General features: G+C 36.6%; 3 protein-coding genes across 3 annotated transcripts; 1 reads left to right on the plus strand and 2 right to left on the minus strand.

The window, feature by feature from the left end:
• Positions 1 to 1,925: 1,925 nt before the first annotated feature.
• Positions 1,926 to 5,066, plus strand: LOC121738089 (rho-associated protein kinase 2-like). Its single transcript, XM_042129928.1, has 8 exons — positions 1,926 to 2,085; positions 2,245 to 2,399; positions 2,504 to 2,770; positions 2,860 to 2,952; positions 3,086 to 3,468; positions 3,871 to 4,050; positions 4,419 to 4,581; positions 4,926 to 5,066. The coding sequence occupies exons 1-8, from the start codon at positions 2,076 to 2,078 to the stop codon at positions 5,004 to 5,006; spliced, it is 1,332 nt and encodes a 443-aa protein (XP_041985862.1). The 5' UTR covers positions 1,926 to 2,075; the 3' UTR covers positions 5,007 to 5,066.
• A 2,255-nt stretch (positions 5,067 to 7,321) lies between these two features.
• LOC121739670 (lysozyme-like) lies at positions 7,322 to 8,938 on the minus strand. Its single transcript, XM_042132191.1, has 3 exons — positions 8,769 to 8,938; positions 7,864 to 8,022; positions 7,322 to 7,496 (listed from the first exon to the last, which is right to left on the minus strand). Exons 1-3 carry the CDS (start codon positions 8,893 to 8,895, stop codon positions 7,366 to 7,368), a joined length of 417 nt encoding a protein of 138 aa, XP_041988125.1. The 5' UTR covers positions 8,896 to 8,938; the 3' UTR covers positions 7,322 to 7,365.
• Positions 8,939 to 12,522: 3,584 nt separating this feature from the next.
• Positions 12,523 to 15,151, minus strand: LOC121739669 (lysozyme-like). The gene is made up of 3 exons (XM_042132190.1): positions 14,958 to 15,151; positions 14,278 to 14,436; positions 12,523 to 12,895 (listed from the first exon to the last, which is right to left on the minus strand). The coding sequence occupies exons 1-3, from the start codon at positions 15,082 to 15,084 to the stop codon at positions 12,759 to 12,761; spliced, it is 423 nt and encodes a 140-aa protein (XP_041988124.1). The 5' UTR covers positions 15,085 to 15,151; the 3' UTR covers positions 12,523 to 12,758.
• Between the last annotated feature and the right edge of the window lie 6,967 nt (positions 15,152 to 22,118).

Here is a 22,118-nt window from a genome sequence, read left to right on the forward strand (position 1 = left end):
ATTACAATTTTTTAAACTCAGGAAAAAGTACCACATTGAATTTTATACTTTTTGCGACATTTCTTACCATAAATATTGTTATTCTTAAACTCGAATAATTTTTTGTACTTCCGTTTTTTTTATACGATTCCAAGTAGATGTATATTGTCTCATTCACAGAAAATACGATTTTTATCTTCTGAACGCCCAATATTCGAGTTTTAACTTCATAAAACACATGTCTTGTCGGTGTAGTGTATGACAGATCGAAAAACATAGGCGAAAAAATGGTTAAGTTGACAGTTTTCACAGATATGCGTTTGGTTAGCTTATTTATCGTTTCTTGCTATTTGTTCCTTTTTATATAATTTAAATCTATTTGAAACAAAACGAGATTCGCGTCGCCATATAAACGCGTTCATTGTTCAATGAGAACTTAGTTTAATAAAACGTTTTAAAGTGTGATTGGTGAAATTCCACTTAATGTATTATAATGAAGGATTACCCTAAGAAACAAGAGCAGAAGTTATTTGAAGTCATTTTATTTAGGTGTGATTCACCTAAGAAATAGAACGCGCTTAGTGTACACTAAATTGGTTCTGCACGTATAAACGCGTTTATAGCACCAAATTGCATTTCACTAACATTAAGTTCACAACAAATCCATGTTTTAGCTTCAGAACGTCCAACGTTGCACGGTTAAACTTCATTAAAGCCATTACAGTCCTGCCAGTGTAACTCATGGCAAATCGAAAATCACAGACGAAAAAAAATATGCGTTTGGGTAGTTTATATATCGTTTCTTGCTTTTTATTGATCCCCGTAGGAACGCGTTTAATGAGTACTAAGTTTTATAAAACGAAGTTGTGCGATTGGTGAAATCCTCTCTTAGACATACTACTGAACGACGAACTAATGAAAACAAAATCAATAATTGCAGTATAATATTATTTTTATGGGAGACATGGACACGATCGCGGTCGAAGTTCAAAACGAAATGACTTAGCAAACTTGCAGTTGACGTGACGTCACATTTTTTTTTCTCCAGAAGGCGTTTTGCCACTAAACCTGAAAAATATTCTGAGGGCCGCAAGACTGAAGCTTACGGGGAAGTGGGCTAGATAAGATTCTAGCAGGGTAAGAACGGTCTAAGTCCTAAGAGATTGCGTGTCCAAAAAAAAAGAGTGAGGGGAGATGATTTACTAGATAAATCTCACAAGATATATCCTAAGATATCTTATAATCTCAGTCAAACAAAATTCTTAAGTAAATAAAGTTCACACACAATTTAATCAATTTATCATAGCATTTACTAAATCGTTTGTTTGGGAAACATTGTTAAAATAGCACGTAATTTGCCATCAGTTATATATATTAAATAAGCCTGCTTTTATCGTAGAAATAAAATTCAATAATATAATTTCGATAAAAATAAGTTAAGACAATTTAATGAAATAAAACGAAATCTCAAAACATGATTAAATAGATGGTGGCGAACTGAGCCAGGGCCTCGCTGGCAAGCAAGCTCGAGTTAACTGCGAAGTTTACCGAATGATGCATGAGTTTCGGTTTCGGTTTCGGCTATATTTTGGCCGAAACCGAAACTAAGGCCGAAACTAGATTTTTTGGCCGAAACTGGCCGAAACCGAAACCGAAACTGAAAGTTCGGTCGGTCACTAACGGATACTTTATCATGATTGTAGTATCACGTCAATCACTAACTGTACTACTGTGATACTGTGATTCGGCCTATTACACCATCAATATTATCACGGAATCGTGATAAGTATAATAATATATCAATGATGCGTGTGATATACAGTATGCCCACTGACCTTCATTATACAACTTGTGTAGGTAAGGCAACAAGTAGGTACCGTACCTACTGATAGTTGGCAGAAAAAAACTAAATGTCAAAATTCAAATATCCAACGAATATAAATAATTCAAAATTTGAATTTTGCAAACAAAATTCTTGTTTGTTGGCTTTATTATTAACCAAATTATTAACAGCAAAGAAAATATAAACAGGATAGTAATTAAAAGTACTGAGCCGTACAAGTTGTAAGAAATAATTAATCCTGGCGGCTGGCGCAATGGAGAAAAGTAAGTATCCGATAAAGATTTGCGGGATAATTGGGGTTATGATGGTTAATGTAATGGTTAACTAAAATGTAGTCTATAGATAATGTAAGTACCACATATACGTATATTACAACAAAACATGTATAAGATTAAGTTCTCCTAAAACTTTAATAATTTCAGTTCCACCGAGCATTGAACACTTTATAAATACCTGGAATGCCGAATTCCAAAACTATCCGCTAACAGCCATAGATCTTAAAAAGCCCCAGACACTAATGGGAGCTTTATTCCAAGTTTTTGATCGATTCGGGATTGACAGAGATGCAGTACTAGCGGTAAGTAGTATTATCATATTTTAAAAGTCACACACACATTGTTATTAACTTACATATTGTTACTCGTCTCATTTTATTGCTAACTTATTATCTTTTTATTCTAGCCTCCACCAGAAGAAAGTCAAAACCAGCATACAATCTACTACTGGGATCTGTTACCCATTATCAACATGACAAGGGTTTTCAACCACTTAGTATCAGTGATGCCACAGAATGTGGACTTCACGATATCCATCAATTATTTTCTGCAACCCAGTTACACCACATCTCACTCACTCCTTATGTTTATGTTCAATATGATGCTGTTCTATGAAGATAGATTGAGGAATCTAGAACCTCTTGAAACAAGTTTATTTGCTAAGACTGATGAGGTGAGCTGCGCTTTTTTTCTTAAAAGATAGAATACAGTTGTATAAAACTGAGAAAGTTAGGATTAACATTAAATTTAATACTCTTTCAGGTGAAAGCTCTGAATGATGAAAAAAATAGGCTCCTTGAGATGCTTAACCAGCAGGCAGAAGAAAAGGCAAAAAGATCAGAGAGATTAGAGAAGGTAATAATATTTTTATATTGATTTTTATTTCATTCTTCCTTTGGCAATCACAAACACAGGGTTCACTCATTCAACCAGTTTCAAGTACATTTTTATTTTCATTGTGATCATCAAATTTTTTTTCAAATTTCAGCTAGATAGTGAAATTGCACAGATCGAAGAAGAAATAAAACAAGAAAAGGAAGCTGTTGATGCGGACAAACAGGAACTTGAGACAGTACAAAAAGAAAGAGCTGAGTTAGAACATGTTCTGGAACAGAAGAAAGGTCAGAGGGATGCTCTTCTCGCTGAGATTGAGAAGAAAGAAGCACTCAGGGTGTATGATGCTGATGATATTCAGGCCAAAGTGGAACAAGCCAAAAAGGACTGTCAAGAGGCTGAAGAGAAACTGAACTCACTGAGGGCAACTCTACTGCAAAAGGAGAATAGTTTAATAAATTTACAAAACATTAAACCTTCTTTAGAAACTGCTAATAATTTGTTGAGTGAGATTGAAAAACTGACAGATAGCATAAGGTAATGATTGTTACTAAATATGTTGTTATTTCTTAAGTTCTATAAAGTTGGTAAGCTGTGCTTTAGCTCTAGTGAGCAACTTCAGCCAGCTTTCATGTTACCAGATCCCCTAGCGGTAGTAAGAATCATGTCAGAGATGAGTTAACATCTCTAAGAATTCAAAATTGAAATGTCCGTTACTTTTACTAATATTATAAATGCAAAAGTATGTATGTCTGCCAGCTGCCTGTACAAAGGTAAATGACATAGGATAGTTTTTGTTGTGACAGAATGTTTTCTGTGCCGTAAAACGAATTTTGGCACAATAGAATTGCACACATCACCTAATCATTATAACTGTCATTGGTCCATCAATCTCCCTGAAGCCGGGCCGTCAGATATACTATTCATTACCAATTTAAGGGATTACGAGACAGGTGACCTAGAGTCTGACAGTGCGGAGGGAGAGCTAGATGTGCTGATCACGGAAGTGAATGAACTGGAGGCACAGTTGAGTGAGATTAGAGCTGCGAGGGCTGATGCTGCTGCCAAAAGATTGGAGAATGAAGCCAAGAGAGAACAGGACAGAGCGATGGCAGAAAGGTACTTACTGTTTCCTTAAAATCTATCACTTGAGAGTTAAGACTATTAACATTTCGTCATAATTACGAGCTCACTGCTTAAAAGCCTAATCTTTGTGATAAAATTTTATAAAACAAAAGTTATTATTAAGTGGTCCTTAAATCCCCTGCCCGACGACTATATAAAAATATTATGTATAGAGTGTATACAAGGTGTGCTCGGTTGTAATGCTCGGTTCTCCTTCACTGACATAATACTCGACTCTGTAACGTAAACGTAACATTACATGTGAATGCTCCCAGTGAGAGAGCACCTTTAGGCGAGTTCGAGTCGGCTAGGCGGCGACCTTGGTGTTTAAGCACCTTAAGGATTATACGTTTTTGTTTTAGCTGTCTGAAAGAATCTGAAGAGAAAGAAAAGAAGAATAGAGAGCTGAGCAAACACGCGATACAGCGGGTCCAGGAGATAAAGCAGGCAACTGTCAAGTATGAGCAGGAGCGGGTTGAAGGTTTCGAACAGCTGGCTAACATTAGGCAGACGTTTATAGCTGAGGTAATGTATATTGCAGATTCTTTGTGTTGTTATGATGACTGTATATACTAATGGGGATTTTCAAGGTGGGTATTGAATAAGTATAGGGGTTTTGTCTATCTTAATCCTTGTTGACTGACTAGGGTTGGGTTGACTGGGTTGGGTACGTAGGAGATGACTAGGGTTCTATCAAATCACAATACTAGGTAATGTGATTATTACCTAATGGTTATTATTTTAATCGTAAAATAATCAAACTAGGTATGAGAATTATACCTAAAAATCGACTACCTCTATTGTACAGTAAAAAAAGAAGTAAGAAACATAACTGAGTACTATACAAATAATCAACATTTTGTTTTCAGTTGGATGCTTTTGAAGATGCACTGCGTAAAAAAGCTTTGGAGTCCAAAGAGAAAATAGAAGAAAGACTTAAGCAAAGATAAGGTTAAAGTTATTACTGTAAGTTTTCACCAATTTATAACGTAATATAATTTTATTTCATTTTTACTTTTTTATTTTACCCTACTACTTTTTCTACTCCAGTGGGTTGTAATTTTTGAGTTCTGTATTATTGTCCCCACATTTGTCCCTTACAATTTAACCTCAATTAATATACGTACTGTGTAAAACGCTCAAAATGTTAATTGTAACTAATAAGAAGTCAAATTAATTGGTATTAGGATTGGTAATTGGATTAGAATTTTTTGATTGAGTTTTTAATACAATACTAAAATATTGTATTAAAAACTCAAAAATCCTTTAAGTTAAGTTAAAAAATTGTTACCTTATTGAATACGTGGGAATATGTATGGGCCGGCTCGACCGGAGAAATACTACGTTCTCACAGAAAACCGGCGTAAAACAGCGCTTGCGCTGTGTTTTGCCGAGTGAGTGAGTTTACCAGAGGCCCAATCCCCTACCCTATTCCCTTTCCTGCCCTCCCCTATTCCCTTCCATGGGCGAGGGGGGGGGGGGGGGGGGGGGGGGGGGGAGGGCTGCTGCCCCGCCCCCTGGATCATGTTGACGTCCCTACTAAGTATATTATCTAGTACTTTTATCTATAAAAATCAAAAATTAAGAAAACCAATTTTTGCCATTTGTTTGCAATACAATATTTTTACAACTAAAAATTATAATTTTTTTATTCTATAGAAACACCGAAGCTTATAAAAATCTGATTTGCCCCCCCCTGGCCCAGAACCTGGGTACGCCCATGTTCCCTTCCCTTCCCATCCCTACCCTCCCCTATTACCTTATTCCCTCTTAAAAGGCCGGCAACGCACCTGCAGCTCTTCTGATGCTGCGAGGGTCCATGGGCGACGGAAGTTGCTTACCATCAGGTGACCCGTTTGCTCGTTTGCCCCGTATTTCATAAAAAAAAAAATACTCATATTTACGCCTCTAGTCCACCGACGCTGCCAACTGCGACACAGCGGCGAACCGATTTACTGTCTCATCCGCCACACGACAATGCGTTATATTGCATCTCGCTCTATTCCTGTTTCGCAGATATTTCGCAGTTAACAACGTCGGTGGACTAGAGGCGTTAGTTAATTTGCACTGAACCTACACAAAACTAATGAAGCGCTATTTGTTTATGAAAATTAAGCGAACAAGAAACAACAAAGTGGAATTAAATAATTGGACTTCGAAAATTACAAAACTTAAAGTTAAAAGAACACTACTGTGCTCTCGTGGTGTGCATTGATGAAACGGACGTAAGTACGGAGCTACATTTGTACGCACGCTTTGGAGTGTTGATTCTTTACTTAGTGCCTTATCACACTGGCGATTAACGAGCGATTTGAAAGCGACGCAACTGTGAGCGAGCGCACACGCCGCGATTGCGCGGCGTGCACGTCGCGACAGCGCAGCGTCGTCGCGGCGTTTGTACACTCGTCGTACTAGGGAGTGACGTCAGAATCCATTTTGCTGCTGAGTGTCCAAAACGCCCAAGGCAAGCTGCGTGCACGCCGTGCAATCGCGGCGTCATCGCGGCGTGTGCGCTGCGCAGTCGCGTCGCTTTCAAATCGCTCGATAATCGCCAGTGTGATAAGGCCCTAAGGGTTCTGTACTTAGGGTGTGCATTGATGGTATTTACATTTTATTTATAAATACTATCAATGCACACCCTAGTGTTACTTATTGCCTATTGGTCTTTTAAGGTCATTTTGTAACCCAAGAGAAGAACATATTTTCTAATGATGCGTACAGTGGCGGCTTTACCCATTGCGAGGCCCCGGGCGGAAGGTCTTTGCGAGGCCCTTTGTCTTCCAAAAAACACCTTGCGAGGCCCCTGCAAGCGCGAGGCCCCGGGCGATTGCCCTATTCGCTACCCCCTCGGGCCGCCACTGGACGCGTATGTAACACCTTTTCTAGTTACTTATTGGTCCTTAACGACCACTAGAGAATACCGGGCCTTTAGTAAAAAAGGACTTAAGGAATAGGAACTGAATAAAAAAGAATATGTACTTATAAGAAAATATAATGTTTAATACTGTGACATTATTATTATTTATTAAGTTCTAAACTCTAATACTGAATGTAGACGATATTCAGGCTTTGGCTAATGGATACTTTTAGTAGACGGAATTGAATATAAAATGAAGAAAAATATATTTTCAGAATCTTCCCACTTGTCCTATTAATTACTGCCGGTTCGGGAATTTACCCGGCGAGAAGAAACGGCGTAAGAAACTCGCTTGGGGCTTTGTGTGATAAATATAAAATACAGTGTAACCATTAGTGTAACAAAAGATAATACGTTCTTATTTCTATTGAATATGATCTCTCTCTAATTCTCTAACACTTGGAGATGTCAGGCAGAGCGCCCTGGCAATGGTTCTTCCATCCGTACCACGCGTTGAAGCCGTGCCGTTGGAAGATTTTCTTCGCACAACTTGCCGCTTTTGTTATATCGTCGGTTAAAAGATCTGTAAGTAAATGTGTATATTTTATTGTTATTTATATTCCTTGGTTAAGTTAAAACCTTCAATAATAGAGGGACAGATTAAAGAGGTGTAAAAAAAGCTTAATACTTTAGGGTGTGTATGGAGTTGTGAAAGTGGCAGTGTTGAAAAAGTAACCTTTTCGTAACCTTTGTGTGGGCAAATTCATGACTGGGGCAACAGATCACGATAAAATTAGCTCTTGCGCGCGCCCTTGGCTTTGGTGAAAATATTGTTTTCTTAAAATATACTTGAAGACTGAGAGATTACTAACGCGAACGCTTATTGTGCGGTTACTGAAAACAGGCATAAGTGCACATACTGCGCTCTACAATATAAGATAGGTACATACCAGCGCAAGTGACGTTGCAGTCTTTGCCAGGTGTTTTGGTGTTGCTGCACCAGTACTTGTCGTTAATCTGGAACAGGCCGTAGTCGCGGGATCTGTTGCTGTTCACAGGTCCCACTTTACTTGTAGTCCGGCTGCTCTCGTTCTCTACCAGACAAACCCCTGAACACAAAAAAAATACAATTTAGATGAATGTAATCGTGGTCTTTCTGTGCCATTGTTTCCTTAGCACGCATTGATAAGGAGGAATACCCTTTACATTAGGGTCAGTAGGCACTAGGCACACAATTGAATCGACAATCTTTTTTACATATTAAAACCAGATATTGGCAGCAATTGCTACCCCGAAATTCATATTATATAACTGACATATTTTCCGAGACGAAATATCTTTCCCGGGACTCAAAGCAGGCATCTCTATATAAAAAAATCGGCCAAGTGCGAGTCGAACTCGCGCAGGAAGCGTTCCGTACCGTCATAGAGTCCCATACAAAAAATTTGTTTTTTGTATGGGAGCCTTCTGTTTTTAAATTGTAATTTAAATTTAATTTAATTATGAATATAATTATGAATACTTATTGTTAAGTAATTGAGGATTTTGTGAAAAATTCAAGTGACTGGTAGTTTTTAACGTTATCGATATCGTTTCGATTAACGATATCGAGCAAAACAGGGCAAAAAAATCACGTTTGTTGTATGGGAGTCCCCCTTAAATATTAATTTTGGTTTTGTTTTTAGTATTTGTTGTTACAGTAGCAACAGATAAGTATACACAATCTGTGAAAATTTCAGGAGTCTAACTAAAGCGGTTCTTGAGTTACGGCCTGGAGACAGACGGGCAGACATCGAAGTTTCAGTAATAGGGTCGCGTTTTTACCCTTTGGGTACGGAACCCTAAAAATACTCACAATCCCTCATTTTCGCTTCTGGAAATCCATGTTTCCTCAGTTGGTGCACTAACTGACATCTAGTGAAGGTTACTCCCTCGCACGTCGCCAAAATGGCTACCGCGACACCAAGAATTATCAGCTTCATGACTAGTGTAATTGTCGTTAACCTGTAGTCACGAGTGAACTCACGACAATATTGTTCAGCTTATATACCCGTTTGTATGTAAAGGGTATTCCTCCTTATCAATGCGTGCTAAGGAAACAATGGCACTGAAAGACCACGATCCAAGCGCACGGAAGTGCGCAAGCCAAGTATCAGCAGGCCGCGCGCATGCCGTGCACTCTTTACACGAACCGTTTCGACGCACTTTTGACACCCCTGTAGCTCAGTGCCTACTGCCTATTGCGAGTGCGAAGATAAAATTATACCTACGTAATTATATACTATAGTATAGCCAATTTCATAAGTATAGCTATTAGCTTTGGTAGATCCTGAAATATGTCCCTGTAAAAATAGCTAATTTTGGCACTCACTCACTGACCGGTAACAAAATCTCTAGGCCACTTCCAATTGTCCTAGCGTTATGAAATTTGGCACAGGTCGTGTGTTATAATTATTTAGGTTAACAAAAAATTGAGAAATTTATGAAATCGGTCAAGCGTGAGTTGGTTCATCTACGAACTTCAGAGGCCACTTCCAATTGTCCTAGCTTTATGTTTGGCACACAGGCCGTGTGTTATAATATGTAGATTAACAAAAAATTAAGAATTTTTTAAGAAATCAGTCAAGCGTGAGTCGGCTCATCTACGAACTTTAGATAAAAATTACCAGTGATACAATACGATGAGGAGGGTGGAAGGAGGAGAGGGGGGGGGGGGTATAAAAATTGTCATGTATAATGCACACTGTATATATATGCATCTAAACTTGCCATTGGATTGGATTTCAACTCTTTTTAGACCAAAAATTATCCGATAGGAACTTGGCCCCATTTTAACAGGTGTCTTTGGTGGTATTACAATTTGCCGCATCGCTTCCAATAACAACTTATTTATTATGTCTTCATACAAACAGCTATATGTATAACCCATGACCAACCGTTGCAAATGATTTATTTTGTTTACATTTATTGTGCAGTAAATCCTTTGAAAGTAAGCGCAATTTCTTCCTTTTCTTCCTATAGTCACTTATTTCGCGCCTTTATAAAAAGTAATGTTTATATTATGTAAGTTTATATTATACATCAGATAACTCAGAAACTAAGGCCCGTATTTTTGGTCAGTACTTAAGTTGCGACACGGTCTCAAGACGCGGTTCGGCTCTGTGATTGGTCCAAATTTTGACAGCCAACCAATCAAAGAGCCTGAACCGTGTCTTGAGACCGAGATGCAGCTTGAGTACTGACCAAAAATACGGGCCTAAGCAAGTGCCGGATTTATATTTTTTATCAGAGTATAGGCCACTTTATTACCGCGGCCCCATGTTTCGAAATCTGCTGCCCCTCTTTGACGTTGCCACCCTTAGGCCGCGGCTTATATTTTTATATTTAAACTTAACCCTAATTTTCAGACTTGTTGATTTTTCCTTTCACATAACCTTCTGACTCTACGGGTCTGAACTCTGTAGTACCACAGAATATATATTAGTAGTACCAAGTAGTACCAAAATCTTGGTCTGTTTGCCCTATCTTGGCTTTCCATTCTGTTCTGTTTAGCGCTGTCGATGTCCAAGTTTTTCCTTTTGGTTTTTTTTATTCATCTTCCCAGCTTCGAACTGCCTTCCCCTATTTCTTTTGCCATTTCTTGGGTGCCAGAACATTACATTTTTAGTTCACTTTTCAGTGCCTCTTATTATGAGACCGGTCCACTTAGTTTCCTAATTCTTGTTATTACATCCTCGTTTTTTGTACTTTTTCTAATTGTTTTTTATTCTTTCGGCCTTCCTTATGTTCAGCATGCTTTGTTTCATTGCTGTCTGGCAGGTTCTCAGTTTTTTATTCTGTTCTTTGGTGAGTGCCAAGTGTAAACTTCTTGGTGAGTGCCCAAGTCTGGCATCCATAAGTTAAGACTTATTATTATAGAGTATGCATATATCCTATCCTACTTCCAACTAATATTATAAAGGCGAAAGTTTGTTTGGATGTATAGATGTATGGATGTATGGATGTTTGTTACTCTTTCACGCAAAAACTACTGAACGGGTTTTAATGAAACTTTACAGTAATCTAGCTTATACATCAGAATAACACATATGCTACAATTTTAACCGACTTTCAAAATGGGGGAGGTGTTATGTTCGTTTTCTTATGTTCAACGATTACTCCGCCGTTTGTTAACCGATTTTCAAAAATTTTCTATTGGTATATAGGGTATCATTCCAATTTGGTATTATATTCACAAAAGTGGTGATCTGACGAAGGATCCATAAGTAATCGAGGGAACTCCTCAAAATTTATAGGGAAACATGTGGTGACTTCGGTTTCGTGAGAAGTATTCTAGGCATATGCTACCAACATACAACATACAACTGGTATACCGTGGTTCGGACTTCGGAGGGTGCTGAGAGAACTCCTGATTCTTTATAGATACAAGCTTGGGAGTTTCGGCGTTGTTTATAGAACGGAAAGCATATTATGCTACTATGCAAATTACATTCATCATCAACATCATCATCATCATCATCATCATCATCATCATCATCATCACTACCATAATATTTATTGGTACTTTTCATAGTCTTTTAGATCGAGACTCGAGTTTGTCAAGCTATAATTAAAAAACAAAATCTATACCTACCTAATATTATGAACCTGAAGAGTATGTTTGCTTGAACGCGTTAATCTCAGGAACTACAGGTCCGATTTAAAACCTTATTTCAGTTTTAGATAGCTCATTTATCGAGTAAGAATATAGGTTAAGACTAATACGACCAAAGAAACTCAGGAAAATGTGGGAAAAATGGGGGAAATATTAGATGTTACGAACTACTGGAGCAATTTTTATGGCAATATTTGGCTCAGATATAGAGTAGACCAAGTGAAGGGAGTAGGGACATAAGAGCTATTTTTTATGGGAAAATGTGCGGTTTCCGTAAAATTCATAATTTACGCGGGCGAAGCCGCGTGGGACATCTAGTTGTATATAGTTTAGATTTTACGTTCATCTTTGTTTCGTTATTCTTCAACCTCCGGCGTTCCTTAAACCCCCAAAAGCATTTTCAAGCCTGCGCAATTTTTGTGTCTATTTCTTGTGACATCGTAATATTATTCGCCGACATTTGCTGGCCGAGGCCCGGGGTAGGTGTATTCCTTCACAAACTCAATCGTTTCGTTTCCGCTTATGATAATGTTCTCTTCTGTTGCGTTTGTCAATGCCTTTGTTTTGTTAGCGTTAATAATGTGAGGCCTACTTTTTTGCTTTCTCTTTCTAGGTCTATGAGCATGCTCTGAAAGTGGTTTTTTGTCTTGGCAAATAATATGACGTCGTCAGCGAATCTTAGGTTTGGTTTGGTTTTTTAAATGCAAGGCTGCTCTAAGTTCTAACCCTGCTAAGGCTTGACGAAACATAATAATATTATTATTATCTTGCTTAGTTTGAGATCTGCCCACTCATATCTCACAATACAAAAGCCATTTTTGGGCAGCACGTAGGACCCGATTTAGGATTTGCAGCTCAGACTCTTTCCTAGACTTTTAGCTACAGAAGTCGCCAGTTTTTGATAAAGGCCAAGCAGTCTTCGGCTTATTTTCTAAAAGGTAAATAAAACGTTTGCTCTACATAATATTATATCGACATTTATTTAAATTAAAATTAGGTACAAATTGGTTACAAAGATTCATATATTTTTAATTATCAATTTGATAGGCAACGTAATGTAAGAGTAGCCTCACGAAGCGTCTTGTCACTTATTATTAAAGTTAATACAGGGATAAGAGGACGAAGATGAGAGTTTTGCCAGAGAGACGAGCTTAAAAGAGGGAGAGAGAGAGAGAAAGAGAGGCAGCTGAATTAGCAGGAGCTGATGTCGGGTAGGGAGCTCGATGACTGACAGTTGTTTCGCCAGCCGTACCAGGCCTGAAACTGGTGGCGCTTGTACACTTTCTTCGCGCACGACGATATCTTCGTGATGTCGTCAGATAGGAGTTCTGAAAATATGTTATCTATATATTAATACGTGAGAGAAAAACTTTGTAACCCTTTTTACGAAAAATGGGGAAACGTAGGTGCATGAAATTTCGCACAGTTATAGTTTATATGGAGAAGGAGTGCATCGAGCTAATATCATTTAAAAATTATGCTTTTATCATATATATTTTTAACAAATAAAACGGTACACTCACTACGACACTACTACTAAAAAGATGACAGATTTTTGAGTGTCAAAGCTATACATACGAATTATACTCTTTATTTATGGTTGAAGTCTGTTGACAACAAGTTGACTAATTGAAAATGGATTATTTACGACCGTTCCCAATATTTGATCTATCTCTGGTTTTGCCCTACTAGAGATAGGAACAGCTCATAATTGACATAAAATATATGTCTCTAATGTCTAATGTGAGTTATTCCTATCTCTAGTAGGGCAAAACCAGAGATAGATCAAATATTGGGAACGGCCGTTAAACGGCCAGTCTGAGATCAGCTGAGTCCCAGAGACAAGATATATAAAGATATAAGATTAAATATGAACTGTTTAAAGATGTAAGATTAAATATGAACTGTGAAATAGGAGTATAAAATTATTGTTACGAAAACATTTGAAAAAAGTAGATGCATGAAACGGAACTTATATCAATAGAGATGGGCGCTGTTGAATCGAAATCAAATCGATAAAAAAGGGCGGCCATCTTAAATCGCCGGCACCACTGAAATGTCAGTACGAAATCGATAATTTCGATTGCAATTCCTTTACAAAGTCATTCGATATTTTTAAACTATCGATTAATTTTTGTTAGGTAACTTCCCTAGTATTGTCAATTTTAATGTGTTACGGATATCATCATAAAACGCACAAACTATAGTAGTCCTAATGTCGATGTCGTTGCAAGTAAGGTCGAATTTCGACCATTGGGCGATCTCTAGTTTATTTAAATTAGTGACTAGATCTAGAAGCACAATAAGTATAGACGGGGTAACTCAAGTATGGACGGGGTAACTCAGCCATGTAATCAAAGTCGCTAGTACAGAATCGAGTTACGTTCAGTAAGTTTAATTAAAATACTGTAAATCGAATAACTAAAGAAGTCGGTTATAAATACAAAACGTTAAAAAAATAGGCCGTCAGCCGCGGTCTCATTACTAATCTATTCACACCTAAATAAATCTTTATTAGCAATAAAGTGTTTATCTAAATTCGAAATAAATATTAAAATTGGCCCAATAGCTTAGCCGCTACGAGAGGCACAGTCACACAAACTTAATTACATACATACAAAGAATGCCAAAATAACACTTCCTTTTGGCTTTAACGTATACTTAGTCTGGTAAAAATCTATTACAATATTATTAGCATGTAGATACAAACCAGAGCAAGTGACATTGCAGTCCTTTCCCGGCGTACTGGTGTTGCTGCACCAGTACTTGTCGTTGATCTGAAACAGGCCGTAGTCTCGGGACCCGTTCTTGTTCACTTTGCCGATTTTACCCGTGTTCCTACTACTCTCGTGCTCCACTAGACACACCCCTGGAATAGAGAAATGTATTAGCTGGTGCCGCTGGTGGTAAAACGCCAAAGCGAGCCGCGTGGAGCAGATTTACATGGGCTCTTGAGTTTTGGACCACACTGTTCATACAATGATAGGCATGTGCGTACCCAGGTTCTGGGCCAGGAGGGGGGAAATTACCCAGGTTCTGGGCCAGGGGGGGCAAATCAGATTTTCCTTAAGCTAGGTGTTTATAAAGAATAAAAAATTAATAATTTGTAGTTGTAAAAATATTGTATTGCAAGCAAATGGCAAAAAATTGTTTTCTTAATTTTTAGGGGGGGGGGGCAGTTGCCCCCCCTCGGTACGCCCATGATGAAATAGGGTTTAAAATTGAACACTCCATGTGGATATTTGGATTATTATACACTATGCTGTTCGAAGGGAAAAATCACTAAAAGACCCGATGGTCTGAGAATTCCTAGATATCAAGTGATAAAGGTCTCAACTGAACTAAATGATCCTTACAAAATTAGTATTTTAGTATTTAAAATATACATACAATCCCGTAGCTTATCTTCGGGGAATCCTTGGTTTCTTAACTCGCGAACTAGCTCGCATCTTGTAAACTTTTTGCTCTTAACGACTGACGCTAAAACTAATACGCTAACAATAAGAAGCAGCTTCATCTTGAATTAAAAAAATACTTTATTTTTTTTAAAGTTACTCGTAGAGAGTTCGGTATTGAATGTTCTATTTTAAGAAGACGCAAGCTTTTATATACAGCTGAGAGAGATCTCACAGGGAATCCCCATTCCCGTATCTCAGAACGCGACTGCGGCTGACCCGCGAAAGATAAAAAGATAATTTAAATATCTATAAGACGGTAAAGGTAAATAGGTACAATATTATGTATGTACATACATGTTCTACGTTTTAAATTTTAATACGTATAAGCTACGAATAATAAAAACTACGTATAAGACATCAGTTTCTAGATACGGTAAGGTCAATAAATGACCCCACTTCGGTGTTATTTGTGGTCATCTCAATGACATTACTTGAAATAACTTATTTTATTTCGTGTAAAGATTTTAATATGCTGTATTCAAAGTATGGAAACGTTCTATTATTTTTATTTTGACTTTGTAATTTGTATTTGCACTTTTGTAACCGAGGAATTATTAAACTTGCGCCTTAGGAATAATTCGCAGAGAGCTGAAAATTTTTAGAGACGTTAAATAGGTACACCATTATTTAATTAACTATAATATACACGCATTTCGCTTTACGGTATCGCAGTAGAGTCCCGATTCTCGTGTCATTGTTCGTTATCGACATGTTACGTTATTATTGTGGCTGACATAGAGATCAATTATACCGATGCAATATGTAGGAAAAATATGCATTGGTGGATACAGGATACTTAGATATTATCTTGCATTCTGTATTTGAACTTCACAAGTATTTATGTTCGAAATTCAAAGCTGTAGATATCGGCTATTAGGTAATCTAAATACTATACAATCAATAAAATATATTATACACATTGCAAGTTGCTGAATTAAGAACACTTCATTTCTTTGAGTCCCAATTAGGGCTTGACTCTATATTTCTGAATTCGTGGCAAAGTTATACTTATAAAGTTATAACACAGTGTGGAGCAAAAGTCGCAATTTTTTGTAAGCTTCGATGACGAAACGTGATGACTGATAGCCGCAAACAGGGGAACTACCGCATCGTTGGTAGTCATCCTATTATTGGCACCTTTTAGATTTTTGTTAAAAGATACTATTTATTTTTAAACAAAAATCTAAATTTTTATGATTATTATTAGTATTTTAACCGACTTCCAAAAAGGAGGAGGTTATATTTTCGTCTGTGGATATATTTTATTTTTGAATGTTCAACGATTACTCCGCCGTTTGTGAACCGATTTTCAATTTTTTTTTGTTGTATAGGGTTCAACCCCAATTTGGTGCCATGTTCATAAAAATATTGACCTGATGATGGGATCCATGAATATTCGAGGGAACTCCTCAAAATTTATATGGTAAGATTTTGCACCAAGGGAATAGCATCCCTTTCTTTTTTCTTAGGTTCTGAAGATACTAAGAGAACTCCGGATTCCTTATAGATACAAGTTTGGGGGTTTCGGCGATGTTTTAAGAACTGAAAGCATAATATGCTACTATTTAAATTACATTCATCATCATCATCTTCTTTATCATCATCATCATCATCACTACCATCACACGATGCATCGTTATGAGTTATGACCTAATATTGGTAAGTACTTTTCATTGTCTTTTCGATCGAGACTGAGTATGTCAAGTGATTTTGAAAATTATATGAACTAAAAAGAATTAAATAATTCTTACTCTTAATAGTACCTCTTTCTGAATCCGTCTAAATCCCAACTTATTCTGTACATACTATAGTCTTCATTACTTTGAAGTCGGTACCAGTCCCAAAAGTTTCTGATAATATTCTGTCATTGACTGAACTCACGAATGACGATTAAATTAGCTGGTACCGACTTCAAAATAATGAAAACTAAATATACAGAAAAAGTTGAGATTTAGACTAATTCTGAAAGAGGTACATACTATTAAAGAGTAATAGTATTTAGGTAATACTTTTTAGTTCAGAATATTATTTTTGGTTTTACCTTGGAAGTCGGTTTTAATTTTTTGTTATCTTTAGTAAGTATGAACTTTTAAAGTGGTAAGAACTGGGTGTTTAACCTATATTCTAAGAATTTTAATCATGTTTTTTTTTAATGATATAAGGGGGCAAACGAGCAAACGGGTCACCTGATGGAAAGCAACTTCCGTCGCCCATGGACACTCGCAGCATCAGAAGAGCTGCAGGTGCGTTGCCGGCATTTTAAGAGGGAATAGGGTAATAGGGGAGGGTAGGGATGGGAAGGGAAGCGAATAGGGGAGAGTAGGGAAGGGAATAGGGTAGGGGATTGGGCCTCCGGTAAACTCACTCACTCGGCGAAACACAGCGCAAGCGCTGTTTCACGCCGGTTTTCTGTGAGAACGTGGTATTTCTCCGGTCAAGCCGGCCCATTCGTGCCGAAGCATGGCTCTCTCACGTATAACTATAACTACACGTATAACACGTATAACTATATAAATGTCAGAAGGTTGATGTTGTAATAAAATTATTGTTTAAAACATATTATGGATGGACGGTCAACGAGCGATAACGCTCAGATAGTGCAGCAGGATTTACCGTTGCTAAATGGTTACTCATAAATCATAATAATCGCAAAATATTGACCAAGATTAATATAAATAAATTACGGACAATAATTTTTCTATGCGGTTTATTAACAGTTTAAATTCAATTCAATTAAAATGTTATTAAACATATTATACACATTAATGTTGTCGAATTTTATCTATATTGCATTTAGGAGTTGCAATGCTATTTAATGCGACGCGACGGCGATAATTTGGCTGTAGCGATATCGATTTTTCTCAGCCACTCTTTGAATTACCCATAGCATTCTGTGTTATACAAGTTGACCAATCGTGTTGAATAGTCAACTTTTATAACACAGAATAACCAATCAAAAATACCTCTGTAAAAAAAGGATTCTAATTCTACCAACAGAGGAGAGTGATTTAAGTTTCCAAAATTTGTACATAGATTGGTTTAAGCATATACTTTAATTTGCCCATAGCTTATATGAAATATATTTATGGATTTTAAATTACGCGACAAAAACCATATTTTTGTCGCTTACGCCCTCTTGATTTCTTGCTGTTCCATTTCTTGTTATCTATGAGAGGCCGGGCCGGCCTCTTATAGAAAACAAGCAATCTAAAACATATCCAACACAGTTTTTAGGGTTCCGTAGCCAAATGGCAAAAAACGGAACCCTTATAGATTAGTCATGTCTGTCTGTCTGTCTGTCTGTCTGTCTGTCTGTCCGTCCGTATGTCACAGCCACTTTTCTCCGAAACTATAAGAGCTATACTATTGAAACTTGGTAAGTAGATGTAGTCTGTGAACCGCTTTAAGATTTTGATACAAAAATGGAAAAATTATTAAAAATTTTAGGGGTCCCCATAGAAACAACTGAAACAAAAAAAAAATCATCTAACCTATGCGTGTGGGGTATCTATAGATAGGTCTTCAAAAATCATATTGAGGTTTCTAATATAATTTTTTTCTAACCTTTAGTTTGCGAGAGAGACTCTTCCGAAGTGGTAAAATGTGTCCCCCCCCCTCTAACTTCTAACGTAGGGGCATGATAATTCTAAAAAAAATATATGATGTACATTACTATAAAAACTACCAACGAAAATTGGTTTGAACGAGATCTAGCAAGTAGTTTTTTTTATACGTCATAAATGGTAAACCTTAAATAAACTTTCATTAAATCAACTGAAACATAAAAATAAATCAAAACCCTTTTAATTTCATAAAAATAAACCTTATTGCTGCTGCGGAACCCTTCATGGGCGAGTCCAACTCGCACTTGGCCGGTTTTTTTTACTTTAACGCGGCGTCACCTTAAAGTGAAATCCCATTATCTTTTGATATATTATACTGGCTGCTGGATAAATTGTGGAACATATCAAATTGGACGAAACCAATTTGACGAAGTACTCTGAAGTAGGTACAATCGACCTTATTGCCAAGGATCTGTCTTCAACGATACTTAGCTTATTACTTATTAGCAATAATTTTCTATAGTGATTTTGACCTTTTATTTATGTTTAGGTCAAAGTCATAGTACGTGATTCCAACATTGTTCGATATTTTGCTTATCGTAAGCTACAAAGCTATAAACTGGCAATTTTTTTATATTTATTAACAATGACAACAATAATATAGGTATACTGACGAATAACTGTTTTTAACATAATAAATCCCACCCCGGTTTCGGTGACGGTGGCCGGTTTCATTGATACAGGCCAGTTATATACCATACTGGCGAGAGATGGGCGCAGGACCGACTTCACATGCCCATCCGACGCATGGATCATCTTACTTGTCAGACAATCATGAATCAGGTGATCAAACTGTCCTAACCAAACTTGGAAATAACATATTTCCAACGCGGGAATCGAACCCACGACCTCCGAGTTAAGATCCACGCTCTTAACCACTGGACCATGGAGACGTTTTTATCTTAATAATAATTATTCTTTATGAAACTAGTAGAGCACTTTGACAGAGTTGGGGCGTGTCGGAGTGGGAGAGATGGAGAGGGAAACGTTCCCTCCTGCGGGGCTAAAATGGTCACATTTAGCAATTCCTCTCAATCAATTCAGCAAATGAATTGTCAAAACTGTCAAACTGACAAATGTCAAATCAGTATAAAAATACAGAAATGAATTGCAAGCAGAGTTGCATTTTGCGATTTTAGAAAAATGAATCATATTATGATTCATATCATGATTCTTCAAAGCGACCATTTTAGCCCCGCTGGGCAGTCGCCAGGAAGTGAGATCAGTCTCGTTTAGGCTTACAACTAGCCAACAAGTTCCAGAACTGGCCCTAGTTTCGTTTAAGTGCTTTGTGCAGAGTGAAGAGTGAAGTGATTAAAGTGTGTTGTGAGGTGATAATTATTGTAAAGTATTTAGTGAAAGTGTAAGTGTTCTTGTGAAGTTTCATTGTGAAAGTGTTTGTAATTATTAGGAAATCATTTTAGTTTTGGTGACATTTGTCGTTAATCCCATCATGAATATTAATTGTTAATTGATTAATTATTTCACGGTGATGTTATTTCAGTATCGAAGGCTATTTTAGTTAAGAGGGCGACTAACCCAAAATTGTCGATTTTACAATTCATTTACTTGAAAATAAGCCCCGAATTGTTTCATTTTCTAAACAGATACTACATTATATTTCCAAGAATTTGATCCGAGCGAAAACACGATATCTTAAAATTTTCTCGATAGAAAAAAATCATAAAGATGCATCTAATTTTCACGAATATTTCATATTTTGTCATAACCGTGCATTAAACTAAGTTAATATTTTAACACATTGTATGAAATTATATTATTGAGAGATGGATTTTTATAATGTTGTATATTTATCGAGTTATTAAGAAAAAACTATTTTGGCGATGATTCCGCGTCGTCCTTTTTCACCTGGCATATGAAAGACGGGCGTGAGTGTGAAGAGAGGACGATGTTTGATTTTTTGGGTTAGTCGCTCTCTTGAACAAATAGATGATTGAAGTACTAAATTATAATACTTACCTATTGTTATTTATATTGATAGTCACATTTATTTTTAAATAAACAAAAATAACTATTTTCCTGTTCCTATCTCATAATATTGTCTCTATTAACTATGCTATATCTAGAAAATAATTAATCCCATCACAAACATCCTGTAAAAAAACCAAGTCTCGCAACTCAGTTTTTATACCGTAAAAATTTATGAGATCCATGCAATACCAAGTCGGTTAATTTATTCAGTCCCTACCTAGGGGACCTTCTGTCTCAAGTTATTACGTAAGTTATTATCATATCAATATTAAAAATCTCTTACGTTTTAAAAAGATCAACTTGGACATCGCATGGAGCGCAATAGACTAAACAATCTAATAATATAATAATTATGTATTTAAATTGTATATTATGTAAAGATACACGTGTTTTCATGCGATGTCCAAGTCGATCTATTTATTTAAAACGTAAAAGATTTTTAATATTAATATGATAATAACTTACGTAATAACTTGAGACAGAAGGTCCCCTAGGTAGGGACTGAATAAATTAACCGACTTGGTATAGCATGGATCTCATAAATTTTTACGGTATAAAAACTGAGTTGCGAGACTTGGTTTTTTTACAGGATGTTTTTGATGGGATCTCACTTCTTTTTGTAGAGTCCGACTTTTCTCCTTTTTGGTACCTTTTACTACTATAAAATATATCAATAACGATTGTTATAAGAAACTATTAATAAAACTAACAATTAATAATAATATAAGCATTATGAATACAGTATTACTATGGTATTACTATACTACTTGCCTTTCATGACTATCCAATATCCATACTAATATTATTATAAATGCGAAAGTGTGTTTGTTTGTTTGTTTGATTGTCCTTCCTTCACGGCCTAGCGAAGCAACCAATCGACTTCATTTTTGACGAAGACTTAGTGGGTCTTGGAAAAACGTCAGGTTTCCAAAGGAGGTTTACAAGAATATTCGTATTTTACGCGATTTACGCGATTTTTTAATTCCACGCGAGCAAAGCCGCGGGCAAAAGCTAGTGCTTCATATAATATATAGAAAGTAGATACCTATCTACAACTATTACTCCTTCGAATATACGTACGGAAACATCGATGGTACATGATTCATAAATTGCAATTAATGTAACTTTGTAATCTTATACATGTATATGGGATTACAAAGTTATTCACGAAGTTAGAGAAAGAAGAAGAAAACTTGACAGTAATTATGAAATGTTTATTAGGTTTTCCCTTAATTAAGACCCTAAACACTAGCTAGATATCTCTCTACCGACGATAGAGAGATATTGATGGTACGGGTACAATGATTCATAAACCGCAAATGTAACTTTGTAATCCTATGCATTTATATGGGATTACAAAGTTATTTACGAAGTTAGTGTATCTAGGAAACTGGACAGAAATTTTGAAATATTTGAATTTTCCCTTGATGTAGACACTAAACACTAATTATATTCTAAATTTGAAGGTTCTATGTCTG

The sequence above is a fragment of the Aricia agestis genome, chromosome 2 (genome assembly GCF_905147365.1).
Source record: "Aricia agestis chromosome 2, ilAriAges1.1, whole genome shotgun sequence".
NCBI lineage: Eukaryota > Metazoa > Arthropoda > Insecta > Lepidoptera > Lycaenidae > Aricia > Aricia agestis.